The 17,891-nt window shown below is 47.0% G+C and overlaps 1 protein-coding gene across 3 annotated transcripts in view; it reads right to left on the bottom strand.

The window, feature by feature from the left end:
- The window catches only part of CTNNA3 (catenin alpha 3), a 382,123-nt gene that overhangs the window by 10,741 nt on the left and 353,491 nt on the right, over positions 1-17,891 (bottom strand). For all 3 annotated transcript variants that reach the window (XM_056494515.1, XM_056494512.1, XM_056494513.1), the window contains exons 16-17: positions 10,947-11,052; positions 5,208-5,342 (exon numbers count right to left, since the gene is read on the bottom strand). In XM_056494515.1, coding sequence (XP_056350490.1) covers positions 5,208-5,342; positions 10,947-11,052 — 241 coding nt within the window. The remainder of the gene's footprint in view (positions 1-5,207; positions 5,343-10,946; positions 11,053-17,891) is intronic.

The following is a 17,891-nucleotide window of genomic DNA, read 5'->3' as shown; positions in this document are numbered from 1 at the left end:
GGCCTGGGAACTTGGGAAGGGAAACAGATATTTCAGTGCAGCCTTGGACTGAAGTTAGACACATTAAGCACCTCCATTTGGCACAGAAGTGGCCTGACACCAGTGTGTAAGTTACAGTCTGGCTCCTGAGATAGCAGGGCAAGAGCTGAAGATGAATGGGACATCTGCAGGAAGGGCAGAGTGAAACTGCCCTCAGTGCACAGGTAAGGCCGGCCAGCCTGGGGGGGCCTCTGTGCCAGTTAGCAAAGTCTGGGACTCTTGAGAGTTTGCTCTTCCACACCCTTCCTTTTTAAGGCCAGAAACCTTTGTCTTTCTTGCCAAGTACAATGTAAAACGAAACACAAGAAGATAATGACTATAAGTAGCACAAAACAGAATTGCATGGCAAAAGTCATGGAGCATAGTTTTAATATATGGAAGGTATATTCATTTTCTGCCCTGTGATACAATTCTCTCTAGTTAAAGCCATTTCTGGAGAAAGAGCAAGCTGGCCAGGTAAGGTGCAAGCCTGTGGCTGTGCAGTGCTTGTAGGTGAAGGATCAGCTTATCTGCAAAAGTGAATGCCATTACAGTCAATCTGCATACTGCAAATGTTACCCCATTATTTTGTTCCTGAAGAGGCACCAATTTAATTAATAGAAGGAAATGTCCCTTTGCTATTTAGTCACTCCTAATGAAGACTTAGTGAATCCTCATCTATTGGACTTGTGCAGTTTAGAACCTGGCAATGCAGCAGCAGTGCTCCAGTATTGGATGGGAAACACTACACAGTGAGCAAGGAATTTTTAATGAATGAAAGTAACAGAACTGCAGTGAATGGAGAATGAGAAGGTGATGATCCACATCTCTTCCCCTCTTTTTCTGTACAGGACCCCTCCATAGTGGGGGGCTGGGGATAGACAGTGAGAAAGGCAGACTACAAGAGTGTGGAGCCTCAAGCCCAAAAGCCACCTGAACAAGGAGAGCAGTGAGAAGAGCTGCCAGCTGGGGGAAAGCCACAGTGCATCACAGCTGCCCAGGGAACCTGGCCTCATTAACCTGCACTGGGTATGAGCTGCAGGTAAGAACCTGCCTACAGGTATGAACTGCAAGAATCCTTCCAGGGCAGGGGGGCTGAGCACTGCTGCAGGGCAGACAGGCCACAGGCACACAGATCCAGAACAGCTGAAGAGGACTGAGCTGTGTTAAGGATTTCAGAGTGTTTCCTGAGTCACAGAGTAAGTGCTGGCAGCCAGCAGCCCCTCCTCCAGGGCAGAGCCCCATGGAGGTGAGAACACACTCTGCTGCTGCCAGAGACAGCACAGCTGCCCTGTGCCATGGCCCTGCCACCCTCTGCTCCAGGCACCATCCAGGGTTAACCTGGAGCTCCAGCTCAGGGCTCCTTTGCTTGCTCCACCACAGCATCATCCACAACTGGCAGGACAGGGCCTGTGGCTGCTGTGTTCCAAGAGGACAGTTCTTTCTTTTGGAGATCTGCAAATATGTGACACTACAGCCTCTGCTCTTCATCCCTCCCTTCCTCTCACTTGGAGAGGTTGGTTTGGGTTATTTTTAAATGAACTCTTGTGAGAAGGAGTTTTTGTTGAAGGTGATGGAAATAGAAGATGCTTGTGCACAGCTGTAATGGTTGGAGAAGGGAGGTGTGGGGAGGATGTAAGAGCTTCTCAAAGCAGGGCTGTTGTGTGTACATTCACCCAGCTGGTACTCAGAGTGGGCTTGTCCCTGTGCAAGTTGGTACTGATCCCTGTCAATGTGGGAATGTGTCATTTCTCCCAGGAGAGGAGCCTCCCCCTCAGCTCTTCTGCTGCCAGACACCTGTCCCAGCTCCTGAAGGAGCCGGTGCCAGCCCGAGGAGGGGAGGGGATGGCCAAGGACCAGGAGGTCATTCCTGGCACACACCTGCAGGGCTGCAGGAGGCACCTGTCAGTGTGATTACTTCCTCATGCTCCTTCTGGTACATTTCTTTTCCTGTAGCAGGTCTTCACTAACCAGAGGATGGATTCAGTTTCAGGTATCTGGAGACTCACAAGTTTTTTACTTAATGCAAGGTAAAACCTTTACTAGCTGCAAGGGCAGGGCCTCTTGTGTTTTTTCTTAATCATCTTGCTGTCTTCTTTTCTGATTCTCATTCAGAAAGATCAGGACTGGGGAGAATATAAAATACCATCCTATTCCAGCTGCAGTTCTGACTCCTGTATTTTCTAATGGAGTTCTAATACTTCTGGGGGAGGCAGAAGGTGGGAGGGGGAGAAGAACCCACCTGCTTTCTCACACAGACCTTGGGTTTGTCACTTTTTCCAAGGCCAGCTAACCCAGGAATGTGATCAATTGCTAAAGCCCCCATGTGCACTTTCAGAGCTGGAACTCACTCCAGTTTTGTAGAAAAGCAATTCAATAACCATTTTATACTACTAGTGCCTTTCTGTCCCTCTCAACTGGGCAATTTCTCTGTACAACATAAATCCTGCTGTTTTTCTAAAACTGAAGCAATTAAAACATGAAATTAATACAATAGGCCATCACTGGCTTGTTGGGCTGCAGTTTTACATAACCACAGTTTTAATTGCAGGGGAGCAGTTGAGCATAGTCAGTCATGAATGGGCTCCTTTCCCCAAGGGGACACCAGGGAGACTTTCTACAATTTTCTACAAATTTTTCATCACTGAGACTGTGTCTGCACTGTCTTCAAAAGGCTCAGGGTGAGAGCACAGGTCTCTTTTGACACTGGCTGGCAGTTTGGCTCTTTCCTGTGTAGCACCCATATTATCAAAAAAAAAGAAACCAAAACCACAAAGTCACTGTTGGCATATTTCCCAAGGGTAGCAACCTTGCAGCATCTCACCTTGATTTCACAGAACCCTCCCAAAGCCATTCAGGCCTCTAAGCATGCTCTTGATCTCCACTGACTCCCAAACTAAGCACCTATTTAGCTGTGTTTACTGAACTGGAAGGGACTGAGCATTTATCTGAACAAGGCCTTGGCTTTCTCAGGTTTCCAGATGCACACAGGACAAGTTCTGACCCTCCTCCCTTGATGCAGGGTTAGGATCTATGGTCATCCCTTCAGGATGATCAGTGAAGTTACATTTGGGGTTTCATTTCTACAACTTAAAATTTTTGCACCAGGTGGATTATGCACTGTTGACAGGAGTGACACAACAAAAAAGGTAAAACAGTGTGAATATTCTACAGTATGAGACAGAAATAGCAAGAACCAAACTTGGTCCCAACTGGGATCTGGCTTCTCTATAACCCACACTGGTCACAGAACTGCTTGTGAAAAGACACAAGTAAGGAAAAGAAAACTTTTCTAGTGCGTACCCCAAGTTTGGCTTCGGAAATTACATATTCAACTAAAATTAATTAACTGTATCTTCCAGAGGTTCAAATGTGGTGTCTAAATTACCATTTGAATAGCCAGCACAAGTATCTTGTAGAAATAAGTATTTCACATCTCAGCAACAAATGCTTCATTTCTGATTAATTTACAAACCACATAGAATAGTTTTAGTGAGAGATAAATAGAGAGAGGTAGGCCTTGAGAGGGGCAGAAATAGATAGGTACAGATACCAAGGGGTAGAGACAGGCCAGACAGGCACAGGGAGAGGTGGAGAGACAGGACAGAGAGGTTGACACAGGTGCAGACAGGGACAGACTGACAGATAAGGACAGACAGAGAGAGGTGCTGACAGACTGACACACAGAGATAGATATTGACAGGTATTGACAGATACAGAGACATTTTTGACTGGGAGAGGCAGTGACAGGTACACATAGATACTGACAGAGACAGCTACAGACAGATTGTGACAGATTGTTAGATTTTGACAGATTCTGTCAGAACCTGACAGAGACTGTAAGATTTTTAGCCGATTCTGTTAGATTTTGGCAGATTCTGACACATTCTGACAAATTCTCCTAGGTTTTGACAGAGATATTGGCAGTGATGGAGACAGAACTTCACCAGATTTTGTCAGCTATTGACAGGTACCAAGAGGGAGATACATATGTAAGGACAGAGGGACAAATAGGGACAGGTGAAGTTAGTGCAGGATAGAGACACATGGAGATAACTGGTGATAGGTACAGAGCTACAGGTAGAGATGTGTGTCTATAGAGAGGTGCAAACATGGCTATGCATAGACAGAGGGAGGTTAAGAGAGGCAGAGCTCAATACTGGCAGGTATGGACAGGCACAGGCAGAAATATGTATGGTTTGATAGAGAAATACAAAGTACAGCAGGTATAGATAAACACAGAGCTGCAGCTAGGGCTAGACACACAGAGCAGGTAAAGGCAGATACAGAGAGGGACAGACAGAGATGGGTAACCTGAGACTGGCACAGGAGGGTACAGACAGAGGCAGGTACAGATACATACAGACAGGTACAGATGGATGCAGACAGGTATAGATACAGACAGGTCCAGAGCAGGACACAGAGCTAGAGGAACACAGGCAGCCAGTGATGGATACAGACAGAGACAAGAGGGCACTCCAGACTGTGTGCATGTGAAGCTCCCTTCAGTACAGTGCCAGGTGTGCAAAGGGTAGAATGTGCTCAATGGGAAGGGTGTCTTACCTGCTTTTGGTGCCATTTAGCAGATTTATACCTTAGAATCATCATCCCACATGCTCCACGTAGTAACACATCACAGAACATGGGAATGTGAAGGTGTTTTATGGATGGCTGTGCTGAGGCCAAGTGATAAAAGTTCCATAAAATCACAAAATGTCTTTTCCATGGCTAATGATACTTGACTGGAAAGGAGCTAATAACTCTTAAAGCAAAATCAAGAAATTCACTCAGGAACCAAGTCACCTTGCTCTTCCTTTTATTTCTGTAGACCTGTAAGCATCTTTTAATGCCCTGCAGCATCTTTTTTCTGGGCTGGAACTCCACCCCTGGAGCATTTTACTGTGTTCAGACACACATGAGCATATTCCACATGTGTAAACCAGCACTGTCAAGTGGGCAAACCAAACCTCACAGTAACAGAGGTAACAGTGTGCTGTGGGATTTACAAAGAAAAGGCAATTGTTACTCCTTTAAAGCCAGAAGTCTGTGGTAGATTCTCACTGTTAAAGGGGTGTTAGAAAACAAAACAGGCTTTGGAGTGCCAGTGGGACAGGCTGCAAGCACAGAAAGCCCAACTCCAATGTAACACACATTCTGACTAACAGTGCTCCATGCCATTTCCTACTTACTGCAGACATGATGAGCTCTCCACCCAGATTCTGGATTTCTGCTTTCACCTGGCTGCAGATCTTGAGCTGATGGGAGTACAGCTTGATCTGTTCTAGGTAAGCCAGTAAATCCTGTTTGCATGACTGGTCTGGGCACTGAGAAGAAGAAGAAATAAAACATTTCAGTCACTGCTGGTTCCCAAGGATGTCTCAGGAATCACACCAGAACTTCACTGAGTGTCCCAGTTGCACACTGCTGCAGCCTTGCTTTTCACTGCAGTTGTATCAAGCTGCAAGGTTCATTCCTTTTGGGAAGCTTTTAAATGCTACAGTTGGAAGGGCAGATTAAACCTAAAATCCCCCATGTGCACTGTGTATTTAACATTGCTGTGCCTGCCTTAGCAGTATTTCTGAACACATCCCCTAGTGTATGGAGCAATTACTTCAAATCCTAAGAAAATACCTCCATTGACAGTGATGAGTGCATTCCAAACAGATCTCGTGGGCAATGCATCCATACATGCAGAGACATGGTAACATCTGTATGTTCTGTTCTACCTTGTAAGATGATCTGTGGGGTTTTTTTGTGTTCCATCCAGAGTGTACTGAACTCCATCTGCAGATCTTCTCTAGCAGTGGGAACAGCACAATTACAATGTCTTGTGGAAAACTCACTGATTTCAATATTTTTAACAATACAGATTTCTATTCTAGAAATAAAAATACGATAGTTCTACCCTAATTTTCCCCAAAATGGAGTACTTGGAGCAATGTTGCTCTGTGTGTACCAGGCCAGCCATGAAAGGCTGGGTATGAATTTGTCCTAAGGCTGATTTTCATTGCTGTGGCAGAATAAAGGGATTGTAAGGGGAAGGGTGAGCCCCTGTTGGGCACAAGATCCCTGCAGGTTTGCAGCTATGGTTTTGGCCAGGGTGTGGTCCTTACTGATAAACACAGCCCCTCCTTTTGACAGGAAACCCTGCTGAAAAAGCAAAGGTAAATCCCCACCAACTGCACACTGCCAATAATCACCTGTGGCTTTGCTGAACTCTGGCCAGTGCATTTAAACCCAAACCAGAGCCAGAAAAAGCACCAATTCTACTGAGCTCCAGAAAGATTTCAGCTCCTGGCTCTGCTGAAGCAACAGTGTGTGTTCAGAGGGCTGCAGTGACAATGCTGTTCTTCATGGCAAGTTCATGCCTTACACTTAGCAAAAGTGAACAGCAAACAAGGAAAGTCAGTGTGCAATTTTAAATTCATTATTATGACTTTACATCAGTGCTTACCTCATGTTCTGCTGCATCCATTATTGCTTCTGTATCTGGGCACAGTTTACAACACAACCAGAACACTTCCTTGACATGTTCTCTTTCATGTGTGATGTTTTCAAAATGCTAGCACATGGAAAACTGCCCTAAAATTAATCTCTATTGCTTTCTTATTAAGCACTGCTTTAAGGACTGCACAAATCAGTATTTATATAATGGTATGTTAGTGTTTACAAAGCTGGAAAACTGTTTATTTAATTTAATAAAAAAATTATACTTCCAGTAAAAAACAATGCAATCCCTTAGAGCATCAGAACTCATAATACCAAGGTGGTGTGGATTCCTGGAATGAGATTCTTCCTTCTCCATTTTTAACTTTCCTTAGTTACACTTGGATTTTTTATCCCTTGGCCTTATCCTTTCAGCCAGAAAAACTCAAGGTGTACTGGGTGTCACTTGAAGCAGTGACAGCACCACTTACAGAAGTTCAGAGACAAGAATGATTGTTCTGTAATACTGTTTTATATAAGAGTAGTGTCAGGCTAGTCACAGGCTCTGTGTCCCTTTACACAGCATTACATTTTGGCAATGATACACAGCCAAGGCCAGCAAACTGCACTCAGGAAGAAGACCCTGAGGTTCTCTGGAAACACTTTGAGTGCCAGAAGCACTCAAAAAAGCCACTGCAGGGATTGGATAAGGAAATTCTTCTGCAGGGTAAAGTCTGGGGCACATGCACAGCTTCACTACCCAAGGAGCTGCAGTGCATCCTTCCCTCCATGGGCCACACAGAGAGGAAGGCTGGAGTCAATCCTGGTATTCCTCAGTTACAAACCCCAAAAAAGTGACTCCCAGGAGTGCAAAACAAAGGACATGGATTTTAACACCAGCTTGTTCAACTGCAGAAATCTTTGTTACAGAATGGTTACATTAAAATTTTACATAGGTAAAAGAAGTTACTGGACAAAGGAATGGAAAAATATCAAGGACTATGTGACATGTCAGGTGTATCAGGAATATGTTTGGCTATGTAAATTCTGGCATGGCTGCTGGAGGCTGGGAGCACCAAGGCGGTAATAATGGATTTATAATGCACTTGTGATTCACAGTTATAATGCACAGGTTGCTGTAACTGTGACCATTTCCACCCTTGTTAATCTGAGCCATCCCAGAAGTGCTTGTGAGTGTGGACTGAAATACTGCTAATTGTACCTCACTGTATCCCTTCCCTTCAAACACAGCAACAGGGAGCTATAAAAATCATTCAAATCCTTTTTTTTTCCTCTAATAGAAATTCTGCATAAAAATTTAGTTGTTTGTAAAAGGCAACATGTGAAATACTCCTAAGAAGTGTCAATGCTGCTCAGGGAGGCACTTACTGGCACTCATGTTCTGCTCTGGGCACCAAATTCCTGAAGGGCTTATCCAGTTTGGCCCAAATTCAGAGACCAGTTATTTGGTAGCCCCCAGAGGAATGTAAAGTTTATTTTATTTTAGGATCCCAGGAGTGCAGGGCATAGGAAACCTGGCAAAGTAACAGCTGAGAAAAGGAATTTGAAAATGCCTTTGAGATACAAAAAACTACCACAATGAGAAAAGACCTTTCTAAGTTAAGGGATAACTTTGCACAGCCAAAAAAAAAGGTTACAGAAGTTAACAGATCTCTAGCCAAGCAAGATGATCTGTAACAGGAGGAATAAAGCAAGATTCTCTTTTTTACTGAATTTGACACCTACCTAGCAATACTTGCAATCATGTTCACCAATACTGGAAGGGCTGCCTTGGTTCATCTTTTGATTTGCATTTGGGTTTTTCTGGGTTTAATGCATATAATGTAATGTAAAAAGTGCATCTAATAGCCAAGCAATACCTGTAAGTAAGGAGTGTCCTTCAGATGCACAGAACAAATCCCAGGGTGGCTCCTGGGTGTGCAAGCTCTGAGCCAGGACAAAGGCAAAGAGCTGGAGTGAATTCAGTAAAAGGGTTACAATAACCTGAACGATGGCACATTTCCCAGCAGCTCTGAGGGGACACACAAATTATCACCATTACTGGTTCATCAACACTTGTTCCTCACACTGATTTGTTCATAGTTCTAGTCTGGAGTTGCTGTAGTAATACACCTGAAATCTTTCCTAAAAGAAATATTTCACTAAGAGTGAATTACCTGTCTAAAAACCAGCAAGAATTTATGACCCTTACTCATCTTTGGCTTTGTTATCTCATCATTTTCTGCCATGTATCAGTGACAGCTTTGAATTTTAATCTGTAATAGATAAAATCTTGAGAACAGCTGTTGTCCAGTGCTGGAAGAATGTGTGCCAAGGTCAGGACTGGGAAATCCAGACATTTTACCATTTGTTTCCATAAATCTGATCCCAACTGTATAGACACAAAAGAGAAATTAAATTATTTGTTATCTGGAATTCAGGGAGACACATGACAACCTCCAACAGACTGGTGCTGCTTCCTAGACAGTGGCAAAGCAAGCACAGAGTGTGAAAATAAAGAGTGAAGGAAGGTGACCCAGACTGGCCAAAGCCTCCACACCAGTGCCATGGAGTGTGTGCAGGTGGCTGATTGTCCAGGCTGGGCAATTGTGCTGGCCATCTTCTTTAGCTCTGCTCTCAGTCCTCTCTTCCCCTCTCTTTCAGCATCAATATTAGTACTACTGCTACTACTCTATTTTAAATTATTAAACTTTTTATAATAACCCATGGGGTTTCCTTTTTTTCCTGTTCCAGGAGTAGGTGACTGAGCAGCTGCATTTTACTCAGTTGCCAGCTGGGGTTAAACCAGGACAACAGCTTTTTATACAACTGTTTATACACTAACATATACCTTAATGTGGTTGATAATAGTAAAAATTATATATATACATGTTCATATTAAACCAGGACAACAGCTTTTTATACAACTATTTATACTAGCATGTACCTTAATATGTTGTGGATAATAATGACAATAATTATATATATAAGAGCAGCCATGACTATGTATTATACATGTCCATAGGTACTATACGTGTAAAATGTTGCACTCCTAGCTTTAAGGAAGCTCACAAACACTCTCACACACACACAAATGCAGGTGCAGATGGATGTGTGCACCCAGGTGTGTGATGGATGCACACATCCCTCTCAGGGTGTGCACGAACAGACCAGGATACAGAGAAGGGTACCCAGGAGGCTCAGACAGATATGTGTGCCCAGCGCCCCAGAAGTGCTCTGAGTGTCCCAGGCAGGGGTGCAGGGAGCTGGCAGTGCCAGGCTGTGTGTGTTTGTGGTGAGCAGGGCAGGGCTCTGTGCTCACCTGCTCAGCAATGAGCTGTGCCAGGCTGTGTGTGTGTGTGTGTGAGTGGTGAGCAGGGCAGGTTCTGTGCTCACCTGCTCAGCAATGAGCCGTGTCAGGCTGTGTTTGTGTGTGTGAGTGGTGAGCAGGGCAGGTTCTGTGCTCACCTGCTCAGCAATGAGCCGTGCCAGGCTGTGTGTGTGTGAGTGGTGAGCAGGGCAGGTTCTGTGCTCACCTGCTCAGCAATGAGCCGTGCCAGGCTGTGTTTGTGTGTGTGAGTGGTGAGCAGGGCAGGTTCTGTGCTCACCTGCTCAGCAATGAGCCGTGCCAGGCTGTGTGTGTGTGAGTGGTGAGCAGGGCAGGGCTCTGTGCTCACCTGCTCAGCAATGAGCTGTGCCAGGCTGTGTGTGTGTGAGTGGTGAGCAGGGCAGGGCTCTGTGCTCACCTGCTCAGCAATGAGCCGTGCCAGGCTGTGTGTGTGTGAGTGGTGAGCAGGGCAGGGCTCTGTGCTCACCTGCTCAGCAATGAGCCGTGCCAGGCTGTGTGTGTGTGAGTGGTGAGCAGGGCAGGTTCTGTGCTCACCTGCTCAGCAATGAGCCGTGCCAGGCTGTGTTTGTGTGTGTGAGTGGTGAGCAGGGCAGGTTCTGTGCTCACCTGCTCAGCAATGAGCCGTGCCAGGCTGTGTGTGTGTGAGTGGTGAGCAGGGCAGGGCTCTGTGCTCACCTGCTCAGCAATGAGCTGTGCCAGGCTGTGTGTGTGTGAGTGGTGAGCAGGGCAGGTTCTGTGCTCACCTGCTCAGCAATGAGCTGTGCCAGGCTGTGTGTGTGTGAGTGGTGAGCAGGGCAGGTTCTGTGCTCACCTGCTCAGCAATGAGCCGTGCCAGGCTGTGTGTGTGTGAGTGGTGAGCAGGGCAGGTTCTGTGCTCACCTGCTCAGCAATGAGCTGTGCCAGGCTGTGTGTGTGTGAGTGGTGAGCAGGGCAGGTTCTGTGCTCACCTGCTCAGCAATGAGCTGTGCCAGGCTGTGTGTGTGTGAGTGGTGAGCAGGGCAGGTTCTGTGCTCACCTGCTCAGCAATGAGCCGTGCCAGGCTGTGTGTGTGTGAGTGGTGAGCAGGGCAGGGCTCTGTGCTCACCTGCTCAGCAATGAGCCGTGCCAGGCTGTGTGTGTGTGAGTGGTGAGCAGGGCAGGGCTCTGTGCTCACCTGCTCAGCAATGAGCCGTGCCAGCACGTCCATGCGTGATCCCGACTCCGAGATCATCTTGGCAGCATTGATGACATCACATGTTTGCTTCAGTGGGCCTCTCCCCCTGCAGAGAAACAATTCACCATCAGTCACAGCCTGCAAACCAGCTGCACAACAACTCCACTCAAGAAAGGAACTAATCCATACACAAGTGACAGTAATTCAACCCCCCAGCTGTTCTCATGTCCCACCAATTTGTACTGTTTGCCATCAATGGGATGCAGAAGTACAGAAAGATGTCAGGTTCTTCATACTGACAGTGCAACCCACACCAAATCCTCATTCTGAGAAATTTCTTGGGCAGTTTGCTATTCCCAGGGTTATATGATGTTATTACAAAAGCAAGGCCTTATAAAACATGGTTTAGGCCCTGCTACTCTAGCTAAGCTGGCAGCCAGCAACTTCCCATGTGAAAAAGTCTTAATATGCAAACTAACCAAAAATAGAGAGGTTTGATGGATATGCAAAATGCCATTTACTCACCAATGAACCAAGTGTCAGCGCACTGTTATCCAGTTAGATCTAACACACTGCCTTCTGATACTTCCTATAAATATGAGCTATGGGAATAAAGAATTGGCTTTTTCTGCATGAAGAAATGGAGGCCTGTCTGCTTGTTACTGCAACCATCCAGAGCCTCTGACATAAGGCACAGGCTTAGCTGCCTTAGGGTATGGCATAATGAGCCATTAGTACCAGTTCATGATGTTAGGAAGTTCTGAGTACTCTGAAAAGAACACTTGGGAAGGTACACCAGATCTGCTGAATCACTGACCAAATGGAAGAATGAGAGAAAAACTAAAAACCCAAACCAGGATGCTAGTTCAAGTGCAAACACTGAACCTGGACATGAAGACAGAGTCCCTGTAGCATTTCTGTACAAAGCCAGAGGGGCTGTTGCAGCAGCCAGGCTCAGCAGCAGTCCCTGAGGCAGAGCTGCTGTGGAACAGCAGACAGTACACCCAGGTACACACAGGCAATAAATACCCTGCACAAAGCCTTCCTGCAGCTCCCCCTGCTCTGGTGAGGCTGCAGCTGCAGCTCTGTGAGGGCTCCAGAAGGAAGCTGTGCACAAAGGATGATTCCATGTCACAAACACAAGGAGAGGCTGAAGGGTTTACAGCCACAGCAGTGTGCACATCTGGAGGGGGCACAGCAGCAATGGTGAGCAGGAGAGGCTGTGCTGGCTGAGACTGGGAGCTCACCTAGGGCAGCAGGCTCAGGGAGGGCAGGGCAGAGCAGCCCTGCCAATGGACAGACTCTCACAGGCACTCCCATCATTTTACTGTCTCAAATTCAACAAAGGAGTTCCTGGGGTTTGGGTGAATAACCACCAGGTTCAATGCATGATGCCTTCTAATGGAACCAGTCCAGCTGTGCACTTGGTGAATTCCCACTTCTCCTGATTTAGCACAGAATCAGCAGATTCAGAATGCCACTAACTCACATTAACTCCCTGAATCCAGATGTTAGAGACCCATAGAATCTATTAAATCATCCAGGTTGTTTTCCCCAGCCACTGCACAGCTTCCTACCAGTTTTATATGCACTTGCATTTTTTTTCTGGCAAGTTTGAAGTATGAAAAACCACTCTGCTTGAAAGGCAATGTTTCCCTGAATGTGTCCATCTCACTCTCTGGAACACTTTTCCAAGTATTTAGGTGTTTCTCTGTATCACTTTAACAGCCTCCTTTTCCTCCTACAGAGCTGCTCCCTGATCCTCCTCCACCACATGCTGAGGCATTCCAAATTATGGTGAATAGTGCAGATCTGACAACAGCTCATGCACCTACCCCTCTTAAAGAAACAAATATAAAAAACCTTTCCACCAAGTACCATATCCCAGTCAACAACATTACAAAATTTCCCCTTTGTGGAGTTTTCCACCTCTTCCCCTGAAGAAATTCTGATTTCTCCTATGGAAACCATGAGGTAGTTTAAAAAAATTTTTTTCAAGTCAGTTTCAATCTTACTGTTTTTTCTCTGCTTCCAGTCTCTAAGGCCAATCTTCACCTCACACACTCAGTTTACTGAAGTTCATCCCCAGTGATTTCACTGAGTTCATAACCTACAACAGTAGACTCTGGATTCATTGCATGGAAGATCTAATACATCCATTTTTCTCACACCTCACTATTTCCAAGCATAAAGCCTTACAGGTTGAACAAGCTGATAACACATTCAAGGTGATGAAAAAGACAAGACATGAAGCACTTTATTTACAAGCAATTATATCTCCCCAAGGTAGTGATGGATTGTTACTAGAGCTCAAATCAACTGCTCTATCCAACAAAAATGGGAACAGGCCATAAATAATATATAGAGAGACATCCAGCTAAGTCTAACAAGAAAAAAAAAATGGATTATGTACAAAGAAAGTAGTCTGGAGTATTCCCACAAAAATATAGGGGAAGAACCCCACAACTTCACCTCAGTATTTCTTGAAAGGTACGGTGACAGGAGGAAAGAAGCTGGACTGTGACCAGGGGTCAGGGGTAATCGTGAAAGAGAGCCTGAAGCTTCTCAACCCTCATTGTTCTTGCTCCAAGCCAGGACAAACTGAGAGCAACTCCATCCCTGTCTGCCTGACCCTAACCACAGGGATCAGCAGGCACCAGAATGGGGCATTACTGGCTGTTCTCCACACTGGAAGGTCACTGTGAAAAGCAGTCACACTCTAATTCTTACAGTAATGGAAACTTCTACTTTAGCTCTTTGCCAGCTCCTTTTCCAGGAGGAGGAACTCCTCTGTCTGCAAGCAAAGCTGGTGGCTCCCCCAGCAAACGCTGCACACGTGCCCAGCAGCAGCAGCAGCCAGAGGCAGCGGCAGCAGCAGCAGCAGCCAGAGGCGGCAGCAGCAGCAGCCAGAGGCAGCGGCAGCAGCAGCAGCCAGAGGCAGCGGCAGCAGCAGCAGCAGCAGCCAGAGGCAGCGGCAGCAGCAGCAGCAGCAGCCAGAGGCAGCGGCAGCAGCAGCAGCAGCAGCAGCAGCAGCAGCAGCAGCAGCCAGAGGCAGCGGCAGCAGCAGCAGCCAGAGGCAGCGGCAGCAGCAGCAGCAGCAGCCAGGGGCAGCGGCAGCAGCAGCAGCAGCCAGAGGCGGCAGCAGCAGCAGCAGCCAGAGGCGGCAGCAGCAGCAGCAGCAGCAGCCAGGGGCGGCAGCAGCAGCAGCAGCCAGGGGCGGCAGCAGCAGCAGCAGCAGCAGCCAGGGGCGGCAGCAGCAGCAGCAGCAGCAGCCAGGGGCGGCAGCAGCAGCAGCAGCAGCAGCAGCAGCAGCAGCCAGAGGCAGTGGCAGCAGCAGCAGCAGCAGCAGCAGCCAGAGGCAGCGGCAGCAGCAGCAGCAGCCAGGGGCGGCAGCGGCAGCAGCAGCAGCAGCCAGAGGCAGCGGCAGCAGCAGCAGCAGCAGCAGCCAGAGGCAGTGGCAGCAGCAGCAGCAGCAGCAGCCAGAGGCGGCAGCAGCCAGAGGCAGCGGCAGCAGCAGCAGCAGCAGCCAGAGGCGGCAGCAGCAGCAGCAGCAGCCAGAGGCAGTGGCAGCAGCAGCAGCAGCCAGGGGCGGCAGCAGTGGGCAGGGGATGAGCAGCTCCCAGCCCCCAGCCCAGCCCAGACACATCTCACAGCACCACACTGTGAGCTGGGCTGCACCATCAGCTCCAGCCACAGCCCCCGTGCTCACAGCCACTCTCCAGCCCTGAGCCCCAGCTCTGACCATGCTGCCCTCAGGCTGCTCTGAGCCCAGCAGGTCCTGCCAGCTCCCACTGACTGCAGCTTTGCCAGGGGCACTGCAGAGCAGGCACAGCTACAAACCAGTCCTGTATCTCTGGCTGCTCAAACCTGAGCTCAGCAGAGGACCAGGTCTGGCAATGCTGCCCACTGTCCCCCTGAGCACCCTGCAGGTGGGAGTGGGCTGGGACATCCTGAGGGAGGAAGGTCACAGCTCCCATCCAGTGACCAAAGTGCTACTTCAGGTACAAGTCTGTCCTAAGGAAGTGCATTACTTACACTGCTTGTGTACTTACTTGCAATGTGTAAGCTACAGCCACAGAAAGATACTCCTACAATTAGTAATTTTATAGACACTGTTGTGGTTAGTTAATTCAGGTGTCACCACATTCCAAGGCACCACCTGTACCTCCTGCAGCTCTTCCCCAAACACTCTGTGTGCTTCTCCTTCCTGCTGCCTCCCACTGCTGCTCTGCAAAGCACTTCAGTACTGGCATGGTAGAATTCTGGATTCCAGGCTCACACTCTCATCTGAAGTTTGCTTTTTGTTTTATTAACCTGGTGGCTATGTGCAGTCCTGGGAGCAGGATTCACACCCCGCTCATTACAAAGGCTCTGAACTTACTGAGTGAATTGCATTTTCCTGCACATCACTTTGCCTGCCCCTCCCACCTCAACAAGCAGTTTTAGATGAATTCTGTGAAGGGCCTGGTGTTCAAGGAGGAAGAATTATGCTTTTTAGAATCATGGCTGCAAACAAAAATCCTTTTTATGACACCTGGCTGCACATCTCTATCAGTTACACCTACACAGACAGGAGGCAGCAGAGCTCCTCAGGAAATCCACAGGGAAGAGGTAATTAGAGATTGTACAGGTGGATCCCAGAGCTGACCTCTGCCAGTTTCTTACAGCTGTAGACACAAGAGCAAGAAAGATTTTCCTGTCATGCATTTTCTGTCACTGTCTGGGTGTACCAGTTTGGAAATTACAAGAGAAGAACTCTTAATGGTAGCAAAACTAAGTAACTGAATTAAGGCCAAACCCCCACTTGACATTTACAGATGCAATGGCTGAAGCAGGTCCATTCCTTAACAAAATTAATGTAACATTATTCCTTAACAAAAATAATGTAAATGAAAGTGTAGCCAGATGAGAAAAGAGCAGAGTGAAAAAACCGTTAAAAGGCATGAAGTAAACAACCATAAACTCATTGTAATAAATAGAATTTTGGAGGTAGAAATACCTTTTGTGAGTAAAGGAATTTAAGACTTACAAAAATACCTGGATTACCCAAGAATGGGACAGTGGAGTTCCAGGCAATGTGAACACAGCATATATGTGTCTGTCTATTCTGTAATTCTGGAAGTGAAAATGGGTTTAATACAAGAGTTTCTCTGGTAACACATGGGGTCTGCATTTCCCTCCAAGAGCAGTAAGGAAGAGTAGTCTGTGCTGGGCTGACACTTTCCTGGCTGTGCAGAAGCCAGCCCCACACCCTGTGCCTTCCCAAAGCTCTGGCAGCAAGGCCAGCACAGCAGCTGCCCCAGCTGCCAGCTCCAAACGGTGTCTGCTGAGGGCAAATGAGTCCTATCCACTTGGAATCAAACAAACAAGGAGCACACAGAATGTAACACAGATGAGTAACAGCCCACATGATTCTTCAGGCATAAATACTGTCCAACTGATGGAAAACAAGCTTTTATGGCTTCTGGGAAGATGGGAACCTGTAAATACAATGTCTCCTCAGGCAGGGTCTGAAACCTTCTCTGGTTGCCTCAATACATAGAAAATAGATGAAGTCATTGCTAAGGAGATCCAAACCTCGAGGAGCACACTCCAAGAGGGACTGGTCATCAAAGGGCTCTGCCACAGAGGAGGGCACAACAGAAACAACCAGTTTCTCTGGGATCTGCCTCAGTGCTGGAGCTGCCCAGTTCTTTACTCATGGCTTGAATAGAGAGAATGCTTAATGAACTTACATTTGATACTGATGTGGAAGAAGAAGGAACTAGGCTAGGAGGCCAGATTTGGAATTAAGAATTGCCTGAGATAAACAGGAAGAAAAAGCAGATGCAATGAAAAAAAAGATACATGCCCTCAGGGAGGAAAATCAAACACAGAGATACACCTGGAGTCAGTCCCTACACAACAGGAGAGTGAGAAGCACTCAGGGAGTTTTAGTGATCACAAATCCATCAGGAGTCAGCACTAGCATGCTGCAGAAGAGGAGGCAATGGGAAAGAATACAGAGGAGAAATAAACACTTCTGGTTTCTCTTACAGTAACAAGGTCTGTGTAGGAGAACTCCTAGGAAGATGAAAGGCTCCGTTTAGGGAAGAGAAGACTGAGTGCCAACAGAATGGATTAGGTTTGGGTTTGCTTCTAAGCTTCAGCTTATTCCAGTGGAATAGCACAGTGGTGGCACTCACACAGAGCAAGGCCCAGCACCAGTGACATCCTGCCATGCCAGGTCCTGTCCCACAGGCAGCTGTCCTGCCCAAGTGGCCACCCTGCTCCTGGGAGCTGTATTTCCATAGTCTCCCTTCCCAAGGCAGAATGATAATGCAACTCTGGCTAAAGAAATCGTGAAAATGAAGGCCAGTGCAAAAATCCATGGCATTAGTTAAAGGCTTTACACCTCTGTGGCAGTGAAATGGGAATTGAAAATTACTGCTATTGACAGCAATTCTTTTAGATCAATACAACTTTCCATCAGTCCTATGATTCTTTCTTTTTCTGCTCTACTTTCTAGACACTCCTGTTGATCTCATATTGGCAGTTTTCTTATCTGGGTCATCCTTCTCTCCCCAAGTCCCCAGTGCTTTCACCAGCTCTACAAAATAAAGCCAAGCTCTTATTTAGAAGGCTTTGCCCTACGAGGGCCCAGTCATTTGTTTTTGTTGCTCTTACTTGCTATATTGTGCAACCCAAGACCAAAATACAGCTACCAAAAATTTTCTCAGCACTCTGCACAATACAGAAGCAGATTTCTCAAAGACCTTCAGTGACTATCAACTTCAATTCTGATGGCCATGTCCAAAATTCCCTGAATCTCACTAAACCCAGGATCACCTGTGGTCTCTGAGGCAAACCTGAGTGCTGTGGTACCTTCACAAGGCACCTGGCAGACCCTGTCTGTAGTCTGTAGCTCATTACTTGAGTAGTTGTTGATAATAATGTTACCTATCA

Source organism: Oenanthe melanoleuca, chromosome 6, assembly GCF_029582105.1.
Source record: "Oenanthe melanoleuca isolate GR-GAL-2019-014 chromosome 6, OMel1.0, whole genome shotgun sequence".
NCBI classification, from domain to species: domain Eukaryota; kingdom Metazoa; phylum Chordata; class Aves; order Passeriformes; family Muscicapidae; genus Oenanthe; species Oenanthe melanoleuca.
The sequence above is the reverse complement of the archived record's forward strand: the minus strand, read 5'-3'. Positions and strand labels throughout refer to the sequence as shown.